General features: G+C 41.5%; 2 protein-coding genes across 5 annotated transcripts; one reads left to right on the top strand and one right to left on the bottom strand.

Moving 5' to 3' along the window:
- The first annotated feature begins 1,590 nt into the window (after window positions 1-1,590).
- zgc:175214 (uncharacterized protein LOC557610 homolog) lies at window positions 1,591-9,630 on the top strand. 3 transcript variants are annotated; one of them, XM_040147417.1, is made up of 8 exons: window positions 1,591-1,695; window positions 1,962-2,219; window positions 2,414-2,785; window positions 4,647-4,803; window positions 6,900-6,942; window positions 7,497-7,538; window positions 8,251-8,333; window positions 8,690-9,630. In XM_040147417.1, the coding sequence occupies exons 3-8, from the start codon at window positions 2,761-2,763 to the stop codon at window positions 8,808-8,810; spliced, it is 471 nt and encodes a 156-aa protein (XP_040003351.1). In that variant the 5' UTR covers window positions 1,591-1,695; window positions 1,962-2,219; window positions 2,414-2,760; the 3' UTR covers window positions 8,811-9,630. The 3 variants fall into 3 exon arrangements, with proteins under 3 accessions (XP_040003351.1, XP_040003350.1, XP_040003352.1); XM_040147416.1 differs by having other exon boundaries at window positions 1,591-2,219; XM_040147418.1 differs by having other exon boundaries at window positions 1,591-2,219; window positions 4,650-4,803; window positions 8,690-9,629.
- Window positions 9,567-24,948, bottom strand: pdcd11 (programmed cell death 11). 2 transcript variants are annotated; one of them, XM_040147410.1, is made up of 36 exons: window positions 24,858-24,948; window positions 24,258-24,380; window positions 23,755-23,901; window positions 23,431-23,595; window positions 23,152-23,313; window positions 22,916-23,036; window positions 22,619-22,794; window positions 21,931-22,038; window positions 21,481-21,693; window positions 21,246-21,370; window positions 21,086-21,146; window positions 20,188-20,334; window positions 19,796-20,047; window positions 19,562-19,687; window positions 19,260-19,454; window positions 18,888-19,058; window positions 18,574-18,787; window positions 18,255-18,404; window positions 17,720-17,832; window positions 16,959-17,458; window positions 16,684-16,746; window positions 16,257-16,353; window positions 15,991-16,080; window positions 15,720-15,822; window positions 15,408-15,585; window positions 14,188-14,244; window positions 13,949-14,071; window positions 13,503-13,625; window positions 12,988-13,156; window positions 12,545-12,682; window positions 12,314-12,460; window positions 11,873-12,123; window positions 10,912-11,080; window positions 10,619-10,772; window positions 10,229-10,394; window positions 9,567-10,085 (listed from the first exon to the last, which is right to left on the bottom strand). In XM_040147410.1, exons 2-36 carry the CDS (start codon window positions 24,357-24,359, stop codon window positions 9,914-9,916), a joined length of 5,448 nt encoding a protein of 1,815 aa, XP_040003344.1. In that variant the 5' UTR covers window positions 24,360-24,380; window positions 24,858-24,948; the 3' UTR covers window positions 9,567-9,913. The 2 variants fall into 2 exon arrangements, with proteins under 2 accessions (XP_040003344.1, XP_040003345.1); XM_040147411.1 differs by having other exon boundaries at window positions 12,314-12,457.
- Between the last annotated feature and the right edge of the window lie 16 nt (window positions 24,949-24,964).

Here is a 24,964-nt window from a genome sequence, read left to right as displayed (position 1 = left end):
AACTGCCACTTGTGGCCACAGTGGTCCCTGTTCAGCTAAAGTAACATAGAGTTGCTTTAATGCCACATTTAAACTTAACAGTTTAATGGACTTCAGACAAATACTTTATCTGTACTGGCCCATGTAACAAAGGTTTATCAGAATCCTTAAGAAATATCAACTTGGCCATTCAAAAATTAAAACTTTTCCATTAAAACAGTTGTATTATCTTGGTTTATTGTCCTTTGCAAACCTATCTTTGGTCTTAAACCTTTTCATGAGCAGATAACCCTACAAGGCTACTGTATTTCCAATCGGGCAAACCTATGATTTACTGTTTTCAAAAAAACAAAAGGTTGTGACAGCCAAAACAATTTACATCACAAAGAAAACAAGGTCAACATTTGCATCTCCCACTCGCTCACTCTCTCGCTCTGTTTTGTCAGTCACTTCCTAGTAAAACCATTTTCCACAGAAATGTTGGAGGACTGTCTTTGAAAAAAGCTTTTTGAATATCGTTTGCAGGAATTTCATTAGAGCTGAATATCAGAACATTTTCATTTTTTTACTGTGCGTCTTTAGGAAACTGGTAATCTACCATTTCACATGCATGCCCTCTTGTGAAATGGTGTTTTCACCATATTTCACAAGAGGGCATGCTTTTACCAAAACCGCCACCATATACACCAAATGATGGCAGCAACACAACCATGAGGCTACAACACACTGTAAACACCCTACAATGCATGCAATGTATTAAGGACTGTATTTATGCTTATGTATCTGTGCAGTCAATCCAGCTGTTCCTCAGCAGCAACATCATTACTAGAGCAGGAGGGTAGGAGGAGGAGGGTAGGGTGAATGAAAATGGCATGGATCCCATTGAAGCCTCTCCCGCCCTCCCCCTGGGGATTAGTGGAGCAGCACTCCCCTTGACTGTCTCACAGCTCGCCCAGTGGCCCAGCAGCTGTTCTCTCTCTCAGCGAATTGGCAGCCAGGGTCACTGGTGTGGGGGTGGACATGACTGTAACGTCTTTGTCCGGGCTGTGATTTTTCTCTGTGTCTCCCTCTTTTTCTCTTGATATTATTTTCCAACCTATCTTCTCACATGCAGAGATACCTTCTCCTTTCGCCCCTGCTCTATTTTTTCTTTCACTCCAAAACAGTGAAGTGTTTATTTATAGATCAAACATAGCAAACATGAAAAATAAACTCCTGTAGCTCAAAATATAATCTGTGAATGTGTGAGAGAGGGAAATGGTGAGCGAGGCTGCATCATCTCTTCTTTTGCTGACCTCCACTTCACACAAATGGCTTTGTTTTGGTTGTCAGAACATCAGCCATGCGCATGATACTGACTGGGGCCTCCCTTGACTTTGCTGCAAGTGTCTCTCTTGTCTCCCTGTCACATAGACATGCACAGGGGTGTGCGCATACAGACACACACATCAGCATGCTTGCAGGCGCCCTATTCGTCAGTGTCTGGCTCATTCTGCCTTCCTTCTGCCTACAGATTGGAGGACAGAGGAAGCGAGGGAGGGCTGAGGGAGAGGAGAGTTGCGAGGCAAAACGGCTGGTCACATGAGCAGAGATCTGTTTACAAACCCAAGGCAGAGCAAGGGGAGGAAGGGAAAGGCGAATTGCAGGCTCTCTCTGAGCACCATTATGGATTGAAAGAGGAAGAGGGGAAGCCTGCCATGACAAAGCCAGCTGGAGGTGGGAGAGACTGAATACAACACACGCAGACACACTTGTGCACACACCGCCTTTGTCTCTGATTTTTTTTCTCAATTAAAGGAGCAGATGGTTAGAGGGAGAGTAGGAAACCCCCCCTATGTATACACACACACACTTGCACTGACTGACGCACAAACACACACTCAGCAGCAAAATACCAGACCCAGCTAGAGGACTGTTGTTGACTGCATGGAGCTGTCCTCACTTTGTTTGAGCTTTGAGGGAAGTACATCTCTGCCTTCTAGACTGAGGAGGGCTAACCCACTGCAAGATCAGAGGACTGGAGGAGGAGACAACAGACGAGAAGAGAGGGGGTTGAGACTTGTGAAAATCCTCTGTTAAAAAAGCAGCTTTGGGAGGAAGACAAAGCACAGACTAATGCCAGATAATTACCTTCATTGGATGAGGACTGTCATTTTGAATGGTGGATGTCACTGAAATTGGTGAGGGGACGATACTGCAGACGCGAAGTGAAGTCAAAGAGGCCCTTTTCTGCTGGAAATGTAAGTTATTTCTTGTTACCTAGTAGCTTGTGTGGTTTATGACATTGTGATTGAGTGAGATTCAGTTTTTCACAATAACAACTCCTGAATAACACATGGTATGAGGCATCTGAAAAACAAGCATTTCCTGTCAACGAGATTTCTTTGTCTCTTCTTCTTTCTCATGTGATGACATCATTCTCACTGGGATCCAGGAGCACTTGAGGTCTCCAGTCCTGATCGAAACCCCAGTGCCAAATCTCCCAATCTTTACACGGTGTGGTTAATCCAGATTTGGGAATGCTGGGCAGCAGAGACTGCTGAGCCAACATAACCACACCTCCCAAGGATTTGTGGAATCTGAGCAAATCTGAAAATCTTGAAGGTTGTTTTTTTGGAGGAGCTAACACAACCCAACAAAAGAGTGATCCAGCTCAGGGTGACTGAATCCAGGCTCCAAACAGATTCAGCGTCCGGAGCTCCAGCCCACGAGCTTGGCTCTTATCCAGCCTACTCCTGACAGGGCCTGAATTTACTGCTGCTGTCCTGGGAGTCAAATTTCATGCAACCATTCCAATGGTGTAACGGTAAGTGAGTGGGTTTTTCTGCTGTCTACCAAATACACAAAAGATTGTAGCACATGTACTTGTATCTCACAAGCTCAGTTACTGCTAGTTAATGGGATCCACATAATGGATGTGCTGGCAAATTACTGAGGGAGTGTGGGCCTCAGTTTGTGTTTTGGGGAGGGTGAGTGCACCTAAAATAAGCCACATTCAAGGTCATGTTAGTTTGACGGCTATGACAACTAAAAATGAAGATATTTTATTCTCTGACCTTATGCCATTGTACTGTTTTGTTTCTATTGAGTGCATCAATGCCAGGTTCATTTATGCTACCCTAGGTCTTCCCTAGACCCCAACCCACCCCCAGCCTCAGAAATCAGCCAACCCCCAGCCATGTCCAATTATCCAACCCATACCCCCCACAGTGTGCAAGCTGTACCCATTCATTCACTCTAAAGAGGGACACATGGACATTTAGTGGCTGGCAAAGAGCATCCTCGTCGCAAATTAATAGGAACACATGTGGTCTCTGGAAGTGGGGCTTCCTCTGCTATTGTTTTACCAAATGGTCCTTTAGTCCCCACTGTTCATTCTGTTTAATATGCCCCACCCCCTGCCACCTGCAACACATACACACTCACTTCTGTCTTACAAACACAGGCGGACACCGCACACCCCTACCCTTCCATCCCCCAATGCTGTCTCCAACAAACACACACATGCATTAACACACTCTACAAGCCATCTCTAGAGTCTGTCGACAGAACAGATGGTTGGATTGGCGGAAGTGGTGTCTGTCCTCCATGTTTGTCTTCTTCCCAGCCAATTAACGCAAAGTCCTACGAGCACTTCAGTTGCTACAAGTGTCAGTCACAGTGCCCTGGACACACCTGTATCCACACAAACACAAACTATTATGCTGAAGTCCTCACTATATATTTTTAGATCAGTAAAACTCTTGGTTCTGTGGAGGTGAGCGTCATATACCCTAAGACTACTGTCAAGTAGTATATGTTCAAGTTTTATATCCGTACGCACCCTGAGACTCAAGGCCTGGAGGCACTAGAAGGCAGTGATGGTTATAGCTCCGTGTTGTAGTTACTGATCAACAAACACTGATCTCAAGAGCCTAACTACTTTCTAGACTCATAACTGTACAATTGCCTGTACAAACTAGAAAATGCTCTCAGTAGAGTGCAGACCTCCGCCAACGTCAATGTCAAACAACATACACCAGATTTCAGAGGCGAAAAATTAAAATTCATAGTAAATTATCCGGATCTGCCCCAACATTTAATGGGTAACATTTAATGGGTTCCTCCCTTGCCCATGCCCCATACCTCCACCAAGCTTGGTGCAAATGGGTTTGTTAGGTTTTGCGTAATCCTACTGACAAATAAATAAACAAACAAACAGACACGAGTGAAAACAGTACCTCCTTGGCGGAGGTAATTACTCTGTCTTATGTTTAGGCTACTCATTTAGACTTAAACTGTCAATTCTAACTATTGTATACTTTGTTTCTAAAGGGGAGTTTTCAAGATAGCTGATTATAATGGGAAAGTAAACATTGAAGCTGCATGACAGGCTTTGTAGCAGCTCTCTATGAAAAATACAGTTTAAAAAATACTGAGGCTGTAATTTTAAAATATAGAAACCTATGGAGAAAAGTTTTTTTTAACTTCTCCAAGAAGAATGAAAAAAAGAATGAAAAAAAGAATGAAAGTTACTCCTTTAAAAAATTAATCACATGAGAAATGAGACAAGGTTCAGATTGGTTAAACTTAAGCTAACATGGAGCTTGGGACTCTTAACCCTAACAGTTAAAGGTAACAGTTAAATATATGTCAAGTATGTAATCTGTATTGCAAACTCTTCCTAGCAGGATGCCTGTGTGGTTTGGGTTCTCAGCGCTCTGAACACTACTGCAGCATGACGTCTGACATCTATCACCTCCCGCTCAATGTGTATGTCATTGTGCTGGGCATTGGCCTCTTCGTCTTCATGCTCAGCCTCATCTTCTGCTGCTACCTTTTCAGGTTGGTAGATGGGTGACTGTGAAAGTCTGGGTAATAAGTTAGAGAGGTACAGGAGAAATGTGGAAAAGTACAAAAGGAGACATGACAATACAGTTAGAGATTTTTTGGCATTTTGAACAAGCACTGCAGCACATTTGAATGAATGTTAACCAGAGCGGGTTAACATTCATTAAAATCTGCCTTGGTAATAAGATTTTAATATGTGATGATAGAGGCAATTATGATGCAAATATATGGACCGTTGCCCTCCAGAGCTTCCAAAGTTGCCCAATATAGTCTTTGATTGTTAAATTAACCAGGGATACAGAGATATACTGATCACTCATCAACCAGGCTGCTATACTGGTAGGTACTGTATTTCAGAATCTGTGTTTATAGAAATGTCAAAAAATATGTTTGCTGTACAAAGATAACTGAAAAATTCATTTTCAGCTGCAAAATATCTTGCTTCTTATACATGTCTTGGCCTGGTCAGTATTTTTTATTGACAATGGATCAAATGATTATGTGTGATGTCAAAAAGGTTGTGGTTTTCTGCCTGCAACCTTACTTTTTTGGTTCACTCTCATGGCTCTCATCAGTGTCGTTTTCAACATACACTACCTTCCCAGCACCAAACTGCAGACAAAGTAAGCACCAAATGAGCTGACTAGCTAGTTAGACTACCAGTGTGGAGCATGTAAAAGTTAAATAGCCAAATATTTCCCTCAGGAGTTGGTGGAGACCAAAAAAGAGGTCAAATGAGAGTGAATATTGGACAGTCGTCAGGTGGCCATAAACATAACTCCAAATGAATGATAATGTTGCTCTGTGTCTGCTGGATGTGTAAATAGACAACTCTTTGCCAATACATTCAACAGAAAAGCTTTTCAAAGTATCAATATGTCAGTCTTTCATTTACAGCTCTTTCCACTGCCCCCCAGTGGCAAAAAAACAAACAAAAAAAAACCAAAAAAAACCAAAAACAATTAATGAAGGTTTCCAACAACAGTTTGACGTTTTGGGGACATGTTCATTTATTTATTGTGGAGAATTAGATGAGAAGATAAATACCACTCTCATATCTGTCTGTTAAATGTGAAGCTACAGTCAAGCCCGGTTATTTTAGCTTAGCACAAAGAATGGAAACATGGGGAAGATAAATAGTCTGGCTCACTACTCGTAAAACCAAGAAATGCCATATTAACACTTCTCTACAAATTAAACAAGCGAGATATGATGTGATCATTAGTGATCTTAAGAGGTACTGCTAGGCTGTTACCTTTGGACAGAGCCAGGCTAGTTGACAAGCTGCTGGCTGACTATTCGTACTGTAAAGTCTGACTTTTGTAAACTACAGTAATCTCAATCAGCTTTACTATCATGGTGGCCATATCAACTTTATAAGGTGATATTATGTCATCATTTAATGCAGGTTTAATAACCAAATAGAAATAATCATTCTCAAAAATAACTTTTGCTGTATCAATATGAAATATTGATTTTTATCAGCCTCAAAAATCCAGTATCAGTCCAGTTATACAGTTCAGTTACTCAGTCGAGTAATAAATTGAGGTTTCTAGAAATGTATGCTTGTGCCCATTAAACCACAATAATTAGAGTGTGATGTAGGGCTCTGCGATATGATGATATGTACTGTGAGGTGATAGAAATGTGTCTATTGTCAGAGAATTTGACCGTTAACGTTGTGGTGTCTGTCCCTTTAATATCTGTGGATGTATTAGTTCATTGTGTGCAATGTTAAAAATCAACGAACACTACTTGTTAATGGCAATATTGTATTTTTAAATGATTGATGATTGATTGATGACCTTGATTTGTCAGGTATTTAGTTTGTTGGATTCACCGAAAACACAGACATTCTGACCTGTGTTTTTTAATCCATAAACCGTTTCTTAATGTTTTATAGAGAAATCCCCATATAACGATATATATCAATACTGTGATATAAAAGATTGAGTTATATGGATAAAATCCTCAAACTCCTACTGCAGTCATAGGAAATGGGAGTATTGAGTAATAGCCTGACTAAAGTTACACTTGTTACTACAGTCACTTCTACTGTACAGATGTTGTTCTCTCTCTGTCTCTGTCAGGCTGAAACAACAAGGAACGAGGGAGCAGTTCAGCTACAATGAGGTATGTGGTTGCAATATCTGTAGCTGTGGGTGAACATTTAACACCAGCTTCTGAGGCAGGTTATAAATACTACTATAGCATTTCACACTGTTATAGTCAACCGTGAAACCTAACACCACTCTTTACAGATGACCTTGACTCCATCCATGCGTCATTACCTACACTCTGATTTTAAAGTGTTAATCCAGCTGCAGCCTGAAAAAGCCTGATATGGTGAGCAGGTAGCAGGGTCTGACAGTGTGGTGTGGTAGGTGTGGTGACAGTTGGTGTTGTTTTGTTTTCAGCTGTGGGGAAGGTTGAACTCCAGCTGCAGCTGTGTGCATTATCTGTATTTAAGGATTTAAAAAAACAAAAAACAAAAAAAACAAACTATGCAACAACGAAAAAAAGAGCACACACCACTCTGAGTTATTTTAAGCCTGTTGCATCAGGATATTGAACCCATCTGAAGTGTTTGTTTTACTCCATAGCTTTTCTGCCAACATAATAGCGCTGACACGTAATTCACATGACCCCAATGCCGCCCCCCCCTCCCCTCTTTTTCCCCACTGTAGGTGGTGCTGAAGGGAGCAAGCAAGAAACTCAGCCTTCTAGGAGTAAGTCACACTCTGGTATACATGTACATGTCATTTGGCATTTAAACGTGCAAGTTAAACCCTGGCAGCCGTACACATTTCATGTTACCCACACTGTTTCCGTGCCAACTCCGATGATCCATTATGAGCTGGAAGGGTTCGGTTGATTAACTCAATCAATTTCTCCTCTCAGATGTGATTAACATGCCGCACTCACTCACAGTGGAGATGTCCTGAGAATATCTTGTATCTCAAATGCAGCCGTTTAAAAATGTTAAAAGAGGGCCTGCTTGACTTTCTACTTGTAACAGAATTTAACACTCCAGGAATAACTGCACTCATTCAAAATGTATTATAAAAAAGATCTCTCCCTGTCTCTTGTGATTCCTAAACGAATGCTTTTCTGAGTTCTTTCCATTTTGTCCCCCAAGTCTTCGTTGGTGTTTAGCGGTAGTTTTGGTTTTCAATTCAATGTCTTCATACAAGGGAAGGTTTAGTGAGTCCTGTAACTTGGAACCACAGTTAAGATAAAAGCACTATTTCAAAACACTGGCTTGGGTTATGGTCTGAACCTGGGTTAAATTAAATGAATTTACCTTTCAAATTTTCTTCATTTAGCTACAAACGGTTATTGGCTGTGGTGAGATATAAGCTCATTACTGAACAAAGATGGAGGCAAAAAAAAAAAAAAAATTCACACAAACTAACATTGGTGATATTTTTGTTCTTGCAGCAAACCTGTGCAGTGTGTCTGGAAGAATTCAGGACCAGAGATGAACTGGGAGTCTGCCCATGCTCACATGCATTTCACAAGAAGTGAGTGTTGTTAAACCGGAAATGTTAAAGCTTTAAAGGATATAGTTCGGCATGTAATGAAATTGCTGCGTTTATTTACTGTCCTGCTATATGAGAAGATTAATACCACTCTCATGCCTGTACGGTAAATATATAGCTAGCTACAGTCAGGAGACGTTGGCTTATCTATCTTAGGATAGTTTAGAAATAGGAAACAGGGCTAGCTTTCCCCAAGTCTTCGCTGGTTGCCTGGTAACCTCAAGGCGATGACAAGGCACTATTAGTCTCAGTATCACTGTAACGCCAATAGCCGAGCACATAACCCTCCATAAAACGACAACATTTTCAGCTGATCGTTACCGTTTGTGTCCTGTCAGGTGCCTGCTTAAGTGGCTGGAGATCCGCAGCGTGTGCCCCATGTGTAACAAACCCATCCTCCGGCTCCACACAGACGCTCCCCAGGGTGCTGAAGGTCCCATGGACCCGGAGGAGGTGTGACAGAACTGGGGAAGAAACCGGACTCCCCTCGCAGAAAACACACATATTGAATACACTAGGGATGATGGACAGCGGTCATCTTTAAGGCATCTCACAGGAAACGTTGTTAATGATCCCGAGTGGCCGTCTTACTGTTGACCTTTGAGCAATACGTCCTCGGTGGGAATTGGATATTGACCAAAACGATTTGGTCAGATCAGTCAGGGAGAGGGTGGATGAATAGGATCTTTTCATAAAAATGCTCCTAGTTCTACTTCCATATTGCACTGTTCACCAAAAACATGACAGGAAAAGGAGCCACTTTAGAGAGCAGGATATCATTGCAACTGTCACTGGACGACTAGTGCAGCACTGCCAGAGACAAACAACACTACAGGCATGCAGCAGGACATCAGAGTACAGGATCAGTGCGGATACCTCTAACATCTCAGGGGTGTTACCAATACAGCCAGCACAAACCATGTCAGTCACCCTATAACCCCGTGCCACACATGCATCTTCGATACTGCCAATGTAGGTGAAAAGCTCCAGTAGTCAGAGGTAGCCACAACCTCTGGCTGAAACCAAGACCAGCGGGATTACAACCATGACGATTTAAGTAGACAATATTGTTACCGATTGTGTCCCATGCCCCTTCCTTTTTGAAAAGAGACTGATAGAAAACTAGTCTTGCTTGTATGTATTGTATGTACACGTGTCCCTATATATATATTGTTATTTTGTATTTGTTGCTTTTAAATAAAATGTCACGTAAGGTATTGTAACGGCGCTGGATTTATTTATTTATTTACTGAAAGGTCAAACAGTCAATTTATAGAAAGTGTGATAAGGAACCTTTTATAAATCCATTCAAAAACATAATAAAAGTAATAAACATGACATTCTCTATTCTCTTCTTAGCTCACAGTCATTTACATACAAAATAGATTCAAATGTAAGTTGATGAAATGTTGAATACCAGTTTGGTTTTAACATTTATAGATGTTTTAAAAAGGTCTGTTGTGTTCTGCAACTGTTCCCAGTCCATGACGCATAAAAAAAAGAAAAAAGAAAAAAGCTAAATTACAAGCTACGAAGGTGATTATTTTGATTAGAAAACGACTTTAGTTTGCATCCTCGGTGCCTTTGGCTTCCACAAACTCCACGGCCTTCTCTTTGACTGCCTGGATGCTCTGCGGGGTACCATGCTTCTTTTCATACTCCAGGTAGCGCTTGAAAAAGAACTTGATCTTTTTCGCTGAAACACTCAGGTGGATCACACGATCAAAGAGCGCCCTGCAGGAGACAGGAAGTTGGAAAACACCATGACGCATGCGTGATCATAAAAGTAGTCTTCGTCTTCACACGCGTAACCAGCTCTCAAATGTCAGTTTTATCACATATACCAGCAAGGCTTGGCAAATCTTCCTTTTTCTCACCTGACTTCCTTCTGTGATCCATGTTTGACCATGAGGTCGATGAAGACAGACCAGAGATCGGTACGTTTCGGATAGCTTGTCAGGACTTTGTCAAACATGGTGCGACCTCTCTCTACATCACCATAACGGAACTCCAGCTGAGCGAACTTGGCGATCACGTCCACACCTGAGGGGAAGGATGACAATATATAAAGGTTAAAACCCGTGGAGAGACACAGCTGGGTCGGGGAAACAGAATCTGAATGGTTACATATACTGCTCTCTGACACAGACTGCATGGTCGAAGGGGTGAGAACTCACTGGCTTAGGTCAACGGTGGGTGTCAGACAATATAAATTCACATCAAACCGTTTTATGGTATGTCTTGAGTATTCAGACAGGCCATCTTACTTTCTTTTGAGGCCAGACTCTTTAGTGCCCTCTGCAGGAGAACACTAGCAGCGTCGCTCTGACCCTGCTGGAGCAGGAAGGTCCCGAAGCTCAGCCAGACTGCCTTATTCTGACGGAAACGCCTCACCATCGTATTATACAAACCCTCTGCCTCCTGGATACAGCCACAGAACAGAGCACACAACACACAGAAAGGGAAACGGGCAGACAGTGAAGGCTACAGAACACAGTATTTGAGCATCAAATTGGCAAGATGTGTAAACTAAGATTGGTAACCACTCATTAGACTGTACCTTGGTCTTGTTGGACTTGGCGTAGATGTCAGCCAGCTGCTGGTAGACAGGCATAGGCTCACAGAACTGCAGCGCCCGCTCAAACACTTTCTTTAGGGTCTCCTCTGTGCCGTACATGTTCTCCAGGTTCAGAAGAGCCACCCACACATTCAGCTTCTCCTGCTCCTCCCTGGCCCGCCAGAAGATAATATTTTACCAACAACATTAGTATCTGCTATTAAAAATGGTCCTGCACGTTAATAATATTAACACAGCTTATTTAAACTGATACGGACACACCACCATACCTCATCATACAAACAAATCCATTTTTATTCATATAGGTATGAAAGGAAATAAAATATTCCAGATTTTAGCAATGTTTTATTGTCTGAGAAATAACAATCAAAAAACTTATTTCTGTTTCCCATTAGAGTTTTAGCTTGGTTCACAAAACACTATTGTATGTAGGTGTATAAGGAGACTGACCGCGCTGAAACTGAAATTAAGGATGCTGTGCAAGTTTGAGGTCTGTTGTGTGGCAGGAATGAAATAAGTCTTCCTTATGTTTGAACTGGCTTTAATTATCTTAAGAGGTCTGAAATAAAATGTACAGACAAACCTGTAGTCATCCCGTTAGCACAGATCTATTTGTTTGTTTGTGTTTGTATATAAATATATATTTATATGGTTTGTATTTTTTTCTCTCAGAAATACAGGCATTTTTATTTCCTTAATTTAAATATGCTCGGTCTGCCAGTGGACTCATGCCTTTTGTTTTATGTAGTCCTCTGGTTTATGTATCTAAACTTTATTTTTAACTTCACAGCATTTTTGTTGTTGTTTTTTTGCATACCTGACTGAAATTTGGCCTATTGGTCTGCAAATTTTTGGTTGTCTTCCCGCTGCCTTTGGGTACCAAGTTTAAAGAAGGAGATGTAGTAACTCACAAGTAACAAAAATCCACTATTCTATCAATTACCTGAAGGAAATAGTTTTGAGAGCCCTCTCGGCCACAGCACGGGCCTGCTCGATCTGTGTGGCCTGCAGATGGTGAGCCATGTACTGGAGCCACAGCAGAGAGCTGTTGGGTGAGGCTAGGAGCAGGCGCTCAAAGGCAGCAGCATCTTCGGGGCGAAGGCTGGGATCCATGAGCTCAGTCTCCCGCTGTACCAGCGCCTTCTCTGCTGCCTTTTTCTCCTGCTCCAGCTCATGGCGAGATTTCTTCTGGGGCTGAGGAGAGCAGTAGATTCAAGGGGATGGAAAAGAAGATGAGTGATGAAGAGGAGAGGAAAGAGAAGGAAATCATAATTAAATACTTCTGAGATATTTTTTCTTCGAGCAGGATGCAGAAAGTGATGACAGAAAGTTGCATTCCATTGATAATCCTAAAATCCTGGATGCTCTTTTTTGGTTGTCTCACCTTGCTGCTTTCGTCTTGGTCCTCTCCATCACTGGAGTCCCCGTACTGAGCTACAGAGACAGGCTTCAGGGAGTTCAGTCCCACATCCCAGGAGAAACCTGATGCCACCTGCAGTCTGGATGGAGCCGCTGAGCTGGGCATCACCTGCTGATAGAGGGGAGGGAAATTTATTTTTCGGGTTTTTAGATAATAATATCACTGCACCTGCTGAGCAGCATTATATTTGCTTACTTTTGCAGTATAAGGTTTGGGTTCTTCTTCATCTTCTTTATCCTCCTCTTCCCTGAAGTACACCTCGACTCCGCTGTCATTATCATCCTTCTTAGCTTTCTTTTTTTTCTTCTTTGGGACCTGGGACTCTGCTTGTTTCTGGCAAATAAAACAACAAAGACTACCATCAAGGATTAAATAAACCACAACACATGCACATAATTGCTTCTGTGGCCATGTGGTTGTAATTAAAGCTGCAAAGTATGCAGAGGGACTGATGCCTAGATCAATGCAGCATTTATTACTGTCAGACCAAAGGCACTGCTCATCTTCAACACCTCAGCAACTTAAAAGGCTGAGTAGCGAGTCATGTACAATGTGTTTATCATTTAGTAGAAAGCAGAAAGGGAGAAAGGAAAGAAAGTCTGGTGCAAGAGCAAAAGGAAATAGAGGCTCTGTGTTACCTGTTCGCTCTCAGACAGTGCGCGTTTCTTCTTCCTCTCGGTATCATGTTTCTTCTTCTCCTCTCCGACCAGACGCAGTGGCAGACCAAGAGTTTCCGGAAGGACATCCGGCTTCCCGGTGTCAACGGGGAGCAGAGAGAGGTTGACCAACTCTGCCTCTCTGTCAATACTGAAGGTGAGAACAGAAAGAGCTGCAGACTAAAATTGACATGATGACGGTGATGATTCTAAAAATGACTGTAACCTAAAGCTGCACTCGGCAAGAGCTTATGTAAAGACACACTATTAGCGTGACGCTGCTAGATTCTTCCCATTTGTCCAAATCAGTTTCTGATGTCTGGTATGATGACTTCTTTTCTTTAATTCTACACTATGTGTCAGGCATTTTAGCCCTAAAACTGTTGGATCAGTGTGACCGTAGTGACAATAAAGTCTCTTGCACTGCAAGGTACCTCGGACAACTTCTATATGTTCATTGTTACAAATTCAGAGCTGAAATGTGTTTTTTTTTTTACCTGAGGATCTTGGTGGTGAGCAGAGTGTTGGGAGGCAGGTGCTCAGAGAAGACCTTTTGGTCTTTAAAAAAGTACTTGGTCGACTGCTGAAGTTGGGCTCTTCCAGTTATATGCCGAGACAACCTGGAAGACAAATAACGTGAAAAAAAAAAAAAAAAAAAAGGGTGAACACATCGTCACCTTTGACCCTTTATCTGTCAAAAAGTGACACCTTTAACAAAATCACAAAGCAGTAAGAAGAAATAATGAGCAGGGCAGAGGAACTATCAGGATACCTCCTGAAATAACTACAATGAAACTACATTTTCCAGAAAACAAGAAGCATGTTGTTCCTTTCAGAAGTTCGTATGTTTCTATGGAGTTTAGATAAGAATGCACTTTTTGTCCAGGCTGATGCCAAAGTAAGTTAAAACTAGCCTCCAGTGCTGGATGTATTTCTTAGTCACCTGATGAAGACGCCTTGCTCTCCCACAGACTTGATGAAGCCTCTGATGATCTGGCCTGCCTTTAGTTCGTCTAGAGACAAAACTTCTGGATCCTTCACTGGCTTGGCCTGCTGTGGGTTCAGCCTGAAAGAGAAGAGTTACAATCAGCAAGACAATGTAATAGGATCTATTGTTGTCTTAAGGTGTAAATGTGTTACATAAACTCATTCATCAGACTTTTACAATGAAACTTGTCATACCTTGATGGACGTAGAGACAACTGCCACTTGCCATTTTCACTCTCCAGGCAGAAACACCTGAGCCAAAAGAGGACACGAAAAATTAAAACTCTTAATCTAAACTTCAACCTAATTGAAACTGGCGGTGGTACAATGCTGGCAATTAACCATTTCTTTGTATTCGCGGGCAGTGGAAAAAATAAATAAATTAATTAATTAAAAAAATTAAGGAAAAAAAAAAAATTTACAACCGTGACAATAAGGCTGAAATGCTTCCAAGAGTTAATTTTGTTTGGCCTAAATTACAGCCAAAAAGTAGACTTTTATGCTCGTACAGAAAAATTGAAGTTGTCCACATTTTGTAACGGAAATACAACATTACAAGGCAAAAATTGCCCCGACGTATCAAGCAGGCTCTATACTCCTTCCAAACTGCTTGGTAGATAGTCAGATAGCTACGGAAACCTTCTTGTCCCACACCTTTCCGACAGCAGATAAGGGAGGGCCTGTGTCAAACCATATCTGTAACTTTACAAAACTGAACATCCGACATTCAAACTCGCTTCAAGCCGTGATTGGCCAGTTGTGTGGATGTGAGAAAGGAACAGGCATTTTACTTCTCTCTCTCTACCTCTCTAAGTATTGGGGCACTGTTCATGTCAACTGCCCCGTTGGTCAATAGCAATAGTGCAACACTGAGTGTCTCCCTGGACAGACTGAAAATATGCGCCTATATCCCCTATTTCAATCACGTCTCCCCCCTCCATATGACAGTCGACTTTTCACTCTGCCTTTCAGCATGGCCATTCAGGAACAACTATAAACACTTTTGATTTCTGACGTGGAGAAGTCAAAGGAGAGTCTCTCAATGGAAAGAGTCTTACAATCATCTTTACAGTGTTTCTTGAGACAAACAACTTAGTCCTAATTGGTTATCTTAACTTCAACCCAAAACACATCATCCAATAAGATAGAAACATACATAATGTGTAAGGTGACACGCTGCTCCATAGGTATGCCCCCCTGGACTCATAAAACATCTGTCTAAAGGCCCCTGGGAGAGACCTTAAAACTTCTATAGGAGCATCACCAAAAGTGAATAAATGATCAACCAACTTTTCCTTCACAACAGCACGTTACACAAACTAGCTCTGAGAAACCATAAACCGGCCCAAAGTCTAATTGTGCAATACATATTTAAATGATCTTCATACAAAAAGGATGCTACTGCATCTACGGACCTGAGTAGCTGACCCTTGCTGTACCCAACCAGCGGGTTTGGCCTGTAGGCATCAGCCAGGTCAGTGACGGCAACAGTCCCCATGCCACCAAAGGGAAGCTTGACTAGGAGGCCAACTTGCGGGTGAATATTAGTCACGATCCCTAAGGTCACGCTGCCTTTCTCCAGTTTATGGACACCTGGAAAACATAGGGAACCCAGGAATGAAATTCTGTTTTTGCATTTGATAAACCATCTGAAACAAAAACAATAAAAAATAGCACATTAAAAAAAAAAAAAAAAAAAAAACCCACTCAGTCTGAGACGCTCCTACCTGTGAGTGATAGCGCAAAGCGACGAGGTTTGGTGCTCATTTCGACCACTTTAGCACGGAAGGCTTGGCCCAGCTTGTACAGTTTCTCTGGGTGGCTGGCATCCTGAAAATAAGAACAATTACGGAGATTTAAATTTAAGGTTCATGAAATCTCATTTTCTCTCCAACCGTAAAGGCCTTAGACTTTTACCATTTTCAGCACTTGAATGTTAAAAATGATCTGACCATGTGCTCTTCCGATATATATGACATAATGCAGCTATAAACTTACTTTAGGATCAGTGATCATGGCCAGAAGTTCAACCGTCCCAGTAACACAGGGATCAGTGGTGACCTCCAAAGACTTCCTCTCTGGATTAAACTGGTGGCAGAGGCACAAGCACACTGAAAAACATGGCTGCAGGTGTGTTCCTTTAAAAGGTTGTTTTTGATTTAGTTTTTTTTTTTTAGTTTTTTCATAAACTGACAAATTTGGGGGAAGCTGCTGGGAAGAAATAAGGCCAGTTACAGCAAGCCATTGCAACCGTCAAAACTTACCTTTGACACAAAGCATGTAATTTCGTCCCCGACCTTGTAGCTATTAAATTTTTCTTTAGCTTTAACTGGTTTGAAATCTACACTCTTATCCAGTTTGCTGCAGAGAGAAAAAAACAAAAACAAACAGAAACAAACTGAAAACAGATCAACCACATAATGTGTAAAATACAATACACATCTTGATGTTAAACAGGTATGACAACACAACAGCTTTATATTATCGTATTTGCCATATTTAATCTCTTTACAATATTTTATTAAAACAAAAGGCTATAGACATCAATGTCTGAATGATTGGTTTGAAAATGAGAACACTGTAAATGTACTAATTTACCTTAGAATTACACAATACCATTCATGTTATTATGCAGTATATTATGCAATGTTGGCAATGATAACTGTACAATGAACTGTACTATACAATTACCTGGGTATAAGTGTGAGCTCAGGAATGGTATAGGTAAATTTGGGATGAGAAAACGGCAAGAATCTGAAAAAAAAAAACAAACAAAAAAAAAAAAAAACAGTTGAAATCAATTTTGGGTTCAATACAATTTAACAAATAATAGAAATTCATCACATTCGCCTTACACTTTACAGGTGTTGTAAGGTTAAGAATGTAATAAAAACTACACAATGAAAGTAGGAACTTGCAAAAGTCTATGGCAACATGTTTAAATGAGGCACTACAGCAGTGATTACCTGTGACTGGAGGCTTCTCGTCCTCCAATGACCCTGGCGGTGACCACACTGCCCACTTTCACCGTGGACGTCGGGAAGGATCCCTGACACACCTTTGTGGCCTCCAACACCTCAGACACGTGCACGCTGCCTGTGCTTCCATCCTCTAGTGTGACCTGAATGCAGGTAGGCTTCACTGTCCGCACTTTCCCCTGCAGGATTTCACCGAAGCAGTGCCCCTTGGAGCCCAGCTGGTTTTCTGAGGATGTGCGCTGTCGTTTTGGCGCACTGCGTTGCCATGACACTAGAGGGAGCCCATGTAGTTCCTGACAGCTGGGTTCTGTAACCTCAACGGCCAAACTCGTCCCCACCTTCAGCTTGTCCGACTCAGACAGGAATATCTCATTCAGGTGGTTGCTAGTTTGGATCACAGTCAGCTGTGCCGTCTCATCCAATGAGATGACAGCAAAGTCTTTGTCTATGTACTGCACCATCGCTGTGTATTTTGATCCTTCACTTAACTGTAAAAATACAAAACAGAAACACTGCAGTCACAACGGTGAATTATTTAGGGGAAAATTATTAGTGGGGGGAGGGAGATCGGAAAAGTAGGAGAGTATTGTAATTTATGTACAGTCCCTTACATCAAACGATACTGTCTCACACTGTCTGACTCTTTAGACAAATACCACATACAGTTCATTTATATGAAAATGTGTTCAGCTGAACTTTCCTTACTATGAAGCAAATCACCAAATGGCATAAAGTAGAGTAATACTCACAGATTTCTTCTTTCCCACCAGCTTGGGAAGGAGGGACACATAGACACAAGTAGACAGGATGTCAACGTGAAGAATGACTGCAGTAACTTTCTGTCCTGTGGTCAAGCTAACACCTGAAAAACATGCAGCCAACAGGGAACACATTATGTGTTTTTGTGAAACAAAAAAACATAATGTGTTAAAGGCAACCATGCTATTTGTGGCATAGAACGGAGAGAGAAGTCCAGAAAATCTTCACTGCAGTGACCTGACATAATTAGATGGTAAATTTGTGTCATTTATGTAAGGAGTACGACATACACCAACCAAACAGTAATGCAGTATTTCATTATTTACCACATCATTGTGGTTGATACAATCAGACCATGAAAACCTGATATCAGGCCGTGCCTGTATGCATGCCAAGAGACTGCAGGAAATGTTAATGATACTTGTAAAGGAATAAAACATTTAAGAATTCAAAACCAAAAGAATAAAACATGCCTTACTACATGGTATTCTACAACCTTTCAAATGTGTTTGGCTAAATACATACCCATGACATGGTGCTTGCTGGCCAGTATGGTAGCACCACCCAAATCATCAGACTTAAACGTCGCACCACTGTCTTTCTCCGTATCCAGGGTCAGCTTCAGCTTCTGACCAACAGACAGTGCGGCCAGCTGCTGGCGAAGATCACTGTTATCTGAGAGATTTGGCAGACATAACAAGATGTTAGAAACTAGAGGGCCTGCTTTCACCTGAAGAATGGGGGAATCAAAATAGCAGATTTTTATTGAAACTGTTTGCAAGAGGCAACTGTTTCTATCTAAGTCTAAACTGGCTTCACAGAGACAGAGACAACACATGCATACCTCTCATAGCCAACATTTCAGTCACAGCTTGTCTCTCCTGCAGACCATTAATGAGTCTGGTCTGGGCATTGCCCTCTGGAGATATGACCTCTGAAATCTTAAGTGTGATCAGGAAACGCTGCTTTTCCTCATCCAGGTTGGTCACCTTAGCAATGACTGTCTGGCCCAGTTGGAAGGCGGCTGTCGTATCACTGATGAACTTGTCAGTCATGGCCTGGGAAGCAGAGCAGAGAGAGAATTTGAGTAGGAAAAATAAATGAACAATTTGGAGAGATTTTCGGGTTAGAAGACGTTATACAAAGCCCTTTACTCACCGACTTGGGTGCAAGACCAACGAGGCCGTATGGGAACTCTACAAAGACGCCATAAGACATGATGTTCTTGACCAAGCCAATCAGCTGCATTCCAACTGCAATCTCTGAGAAATCCTTGGCAACCAGTCCCTCCTCCAATGACCACTTCAAGGTCGGTTTCTTGGTGAGAGTCTTTAAAGGAGGAACAGCTAAGGAAAACACAACATTCCTGCTTTTCATATTTACGAAATGTGAGAGTTAACTTCCAGATAAGCATCAAAGGCCAATAGAATATTTCCTACTGGACAGAATCAATCAAAGTAGCGTTGAGGTTAACTTTTCAGTTATGATCGGAGTCACACAATATCTACAGACAATTTAAAAACAGGATACAATATTCTGCTTGTTATTGCTGAAACAAATGAGGTTTGAGATGTTGTCTCCCTCCTGCAGGCTCTCCCACAGCAGAGGGCAGTTTGACATGTGATCAGAGAGGTGCATGGTGGGTAGCACAGCTCGTATCTCATCAGGGAGGATGGCCACCTCCAGACCATTAGGTAACTTTTTCGTCACCTTGGCCTCCAGCCTCTACATCACATACACAAAGCAGATGTAAAATTAGTAAAATTAGTAAAATAGTCAAATTAGTAAAAAAATAAATAAATAAAAAAAAAATCATGAGTTCTTTAACTTACCTTCCCCACCTCACAGTCAAACTGGAGGTTGGGAACTTTCTCAGTTTGTCCCTCCACTGCGGCCTTAAATGACAGCACCATCTTTGCCTTCTCAGGGTTACACTGAAGAACTTTAGCCTTTAACACCTGGACCATCAACGGAAACAAACAACTTAGCAGATGTCAAATCAAATCATTAAATCATCAGATCATTAAAAAAAATTTCTCAGTGTCCATGTTATTTGATGTCCTCACCTGCCCAACATAGAAGACCTCCTCAGGACTGATGATGGGCTCAGAGCTGAGTTCACGGAGAGGCACCAGACCCTTGACGCTATTGTAGAAACGAACGATGCAGCCAAAGTCTTTGATGCAGACGATGTAGCCGTGGGACACGCAGCCAGGACGAGCATCAGTATAGCTGAGAAACAATGGCAGGGAGCTTTCGATCAGGGCCTTCTTTCTGGTCAGGTACAGCTTCTTATTCTCTGCATCTACTGACAGCACCTAAAGGAATATGTTCACACACAAACATAGGGGAATAAGCCGAAAGTTCAAATCTGCCAGAGTGTTGAAACTGCATGTTACAGATTTTATTCTTGTGGTCTTCCCAGTGGCTTTAAAACAAAGTAGAGAACTGCACTGACCCGACATTTGACCTTCATGCCCTCCGTGTACTTCTTCTCTGGGTTCTTGAGGATAATATCAGACAGGTGTGTCCGAGGCACTAGACCTTTAATGTGGTCAGACAAATGCACCACCATCCCATGATTCAGCAGGACTGACACTGTCCCCTTGGAGGGAGAGACACATGGAAGAAAGAGGATGTGAGATAGACATAGGGAGTGACAGAAACCTATAAAAAGGAAAGAATAATATACATGGAGAGCTGAATCAATGTTTGACATAAGAAAAAATAAAATTATGTCTAGATTTAATCTTTTGTTCATTAACTCCATTTACATCTCTCTACGCAGATGTTAGCCAGACTGCCATTAGGCTTTGTAAAGCATCAGTGGGGTTAATAAGATAAACTTACATATTTTGATGTTAAATCCATGAAGAATCCAGAATCTATGAATATGCCAATATGTTTTGTTGCAAAAATGTAACTACTAGACAGGGTGTTTCCTCCTTCACTGAAAAGTCAGTTTTAAGTGTATGTGACCTGGATGCTTCAAGTTTCCTTATCACATTTCTGCCCCTCACGTATTTTACCATGACAGGCTTCCCAAACAAGCTGCGATGTCACAAAAAGCTTAAAAAATTCTATGAAAAATTTCCCACTGACTGAAACATCACAAAATTATTTAGCCAAAATTATTTCTGATGTAAAGTATGTTCTCAGTGCTGAATCTTCTCTGCACAGTCTGCACACTTATTGAAGGAAATGTAGGTCTGAGTGTCGACCCTGTGGAAATTTAAATGCAACCCCTCTGGGCTTTTAAAGTGAGAAGCTGCCATGTGTTGCTTTAACGGATTTTTAAAACGATAAGAAGGGTATAGAACAGAGCAATTGAATAGGAGATGATTCTTAATTCTTACCTCTACAACTTGACCAGCCTGAAGATCATGATATCTATAAAAACGCCTTTCAATCACACTCCTGGAAATAAGACGAGGAACATTTTGTCAGAATTTCAAAATGGAATTTTGAGTTCAACGCTTACTGTGGGGTAAGACACAAAAATGTGGAGCCGCATACTTGCGTAGACTAGCAAAATGGATTTGGTCCACGGGGCTGAAGTCCAGGATCCTGCAGGTGTGCTCAGGTATTGCCCGCACTCTGTTCTCATTAGCTGGCTCATTTGGCTCTTTCAAGTGGTTCCTCTGTCAAGAAAGACAACTCAAGGCTGAGCTGGCAGAATATCTGCAGATAACTTTCATTCTCCTTTACAATTAAAATTGGTTAAAAATCACATCGCATCACACTGACTCACATGTACAAATGCCAAGGTTTTGCCAGGCAATTCCAACATGGCTCCGGACATGTGGTGTATAGTGGTCATCTTGCAGTTCTTCACCACCTCACCAATGCGGTCACCACCAGCAGGAGTTGAGTCTAATCTTTTCCCGGGCTGAACGAGGTAGCTGCGCAGACTCAAAGCCACCAGACGTGTGGATGGCTCCACGTAGAGCACACAAGCTCGCACCTGGGTGGATGCAAGCAAAAGAGGGTTAGGATGGCAGTTTTATAATATAGTATTTGCATATGACACAGAAAAATTTACTGGTAACATTTCACATTTTCATCCAAGACCATTATAATAGGGTGTATTTCAATCGAAAACATCAATGAGTGTTTGAATGTCTCTCCTCGGAAAGCTGGAAACCGTGACAGACACAATTTTGTACACCCCAAAAGGATCCATGTGCCGAGTCACTTTTACCTCAGTTCCCTCTTTGTAGTTGGATGCCTTTTCTGGCTCCATGTGGAGAAAATCCACCTGGCCACTAAAAGAGGTCAGGAACTGAAGGATCAGACCATGTTTGGTCACCTGCAATGCAGAAATTTCAACATTAGCAAAGGGAAATTAGTACAGTGGATATATTGAAATTGACGGTTGAACAGCAGATCATTCACTGGACAAACCAGAATTACCGCCTCATGGTTGTATGCCTCTGCCAACCAGTCACATTGCAGTTTACATCCATGTCTGTCCAGACTCATAATATATGTAGTGAAGACTTTGAAGAAATTTAATAAAAAGGTATTAAGTGCATTTTGTCATAATTAGCGTATCAATTCTTGAGTTATGTCCAAAAACATTTTTTGTGAGGTCACAGTGACCTTTGACCACCAAATTTTAATCAGTTCATCCTTGAGTCCAAGTGAACATTTGTGCTAAATTTAAAGAAATTCCCTCAAGGCGTTCCTGAGATATCGCGTTCACGAAAAGACCTATGATGGACAACCTGAAAACATAATGCCTCCAGGCCACGGCTGTCGCTGGCGTGGAGGCATAAAAAACAACAGAATTTGACCTATGAATTTTTTCCTATAACTGGACAGAACGTGTATTCATATTATATGATAAAACAGAATAAATGTCATTGTCATTGTAAAAATGTCTCTACCATTTTGATCGTCGCATTGACCAGAAGGCCAGGCAGAATGTTAGTGAGGTTCCAGCCCTGCATGGAATCAGCACAGGCCTGGGCGATGGTCAGGGGGTTGACGGAAAGTCGGACCACGCGCCCTTCATTCTTTACTTCTTCCACCAGAGAAGTCACATACTGACCCACTTTCAGCTCTGCAGAGGAGGAGAACATAGAATAAGACATAAATGCCGGAAATTTTTTGATAACTGAGTTTATTTTCCCTGACTGAATTTCCTCAGTGAATGAAAAGCAATCTAAAATCCGTTCTCATACCTTGTTGATCGTTGTGTTTGTCTTTTAATGCTTTCATTGACACAAAGGCTTTGGACCCATTGATGCCAATGTCAACTATGCAGCCGTGATCCTCTACACTCTCCACACATCCACTCAAGACCTAAATGAAAACACAGTAAAAACATAAATACGTTTTTGATTTCGAAAAAAAATAAAATAAATAAATAAATAAAATAAAATATTTGCGTGACTGATTATGCTCATTAATGACTCACCATGCCAGCTTTCAGAGAGCTTGAGGTAAGAGCCTTGTTGACCAGCTTTGGATTGATTGACAGCTGGATGCTGAGAGAGCCTCCTCTAGCTATGTCCAACTTGGCAACCACACACCTTAACACCATGCCGGGGTAGAAGAGGTGAGGCAGTGAGCAGATCTCCTGTGAAATAGAGGAACCAGATATTATTAATACATTATACAATATCCCGGAAAGTGTGTAATATCATCAATGTAGCACCTTCAAATGTATGTTCAAATCATCCCTCCACAGGCATACCTCTGTGTCAGCTGAATCAAGTTGTTCACTGAGCAGCTTGGCGTACGAGTCGCTGATGTTCCTGATGCTGAGGAAGCCTTGCAGACCACAAGGCAGACCAACTGTCACCTCAAAGTCTGCAACTTCCTTCACACAGCCCAGCATCAGCATACCCTCCTTCACATTCTGGGGGGACACACACCAGTTATAAAGTCAGATGCTGTGCTGAATACCCTTTTGATTCACAGTAGTGTCCCCGTAAAAACAATTTTACTGAGAAAAAACAGTCTAATTAACACATTTAACAAATTCCAAATATGCACTTAGTCTTTCCAAATATATTACCTTGATATGTAGGATTTCCACACACTTGGCTGCCGCATTGAGTGTCAGACCATCTTCCTTTTCTTTGCCCGTCTTTTGCTTCTTGAGCTTCTTGCCGTCACCTTTGACCACCCCCTTTCTTTTCTTAGTTTCTGCTAGTTCGTTTGACTGAAGGGAAGAGCAAGCTATTGTTAACCGTGGAAGATACAGTATTTTACTGATACGTTCTAGTGCGAGATTGAGTATACAGTGCACAATCCAAACTTAACTATCCACTGTCTGAAAAGGGAAGGGATATGAAGACAGAGTGAGAACAGATGATGTGTAAGAACGACTTCCACTTCAGTAATGTATTGATGAGAAGTAGAAGAATATACTGTGTCACATTGTTTAATAATCCTCTTTCTGTGGGTAGCCATACAAGTTATACCCAGCACTGCAAAGTCTTTTCACATTCATAGTCAGCTGGATATAGAAAGAGAGATTTATAAAAAAAAAAAATAAAAAAAAGAGTTGAACTCTACCTGGAACAGGTTGTCCACTTCGCTGCGCTGCACCACTATTTTACTCTCAGTGGGCTTTTTTGCGGTCCCTCCTCGAGGGAAGTCCTCTTCCAATGATGCCATGTTTGATGTTGTTTCAGACGTCTAAGAAAAATTAAAGCCACTGTGAATAAACCGATCGTTTCAAAACCTTTAAACTGCTGATGACACAAATAGTCCACAGCTCAAGAGTAAATACGAACGTTATCGAAGCAAAATTTCTCAAATGAGAAACAATGATTACATGAGGGGCCACAAACAGTGGCTTGGCTTTTTAACCACATACTGTTTGGTTAATCAGATACAAAAGTAACTATCTGGAAAAGCAGAATGAAGTCAAGTGAATTAGTAGCATTCCTGCTCCTCTATTAAAGTTAATACTGAAAACTGCATGAGATAATCGTTAGCTCACAGTAACATGTTGCTGCATTCGCGCTGAATGCGTAGCAAGTTTTGCCAGTAAACTAAAAGCCTGTACACAAACTCTTTTTAGAATTAAATAAATATTAAAATATGCTGTCACTATTTATCATGAAATATTTCCCTTCATTAAATCTCCGGCTTGTGGATATCCAAACTCACATGTTGTTCAGCAACACGCCATGATCACGACCCGGAAGAAAAACTCATACAGGCGTTTCGTTCTTTATCAAATCAAAGAACAGAAAAATTGATTGACACTAGCTTTA

The sequence above is a fragment of the Xiphias gladius genome, chromosome 15 (assembly GCF_016859285.1).
Source record: "Xiphias gladius isolate SHS-SW01 ecotype Sanya breed wild chromosome 15, ASM1685928v1, whole genome shotgun sequence".
Lineage (NCBI taxonomy): Eukaryota > Metazoa > Chordata > Actinopteri > Istiophoriformes > Xiphiidae > Xiphias > Xiphias gladius.
This window is presented reverse-complemented; position numbering and strand designations above follow the sequence as displayed.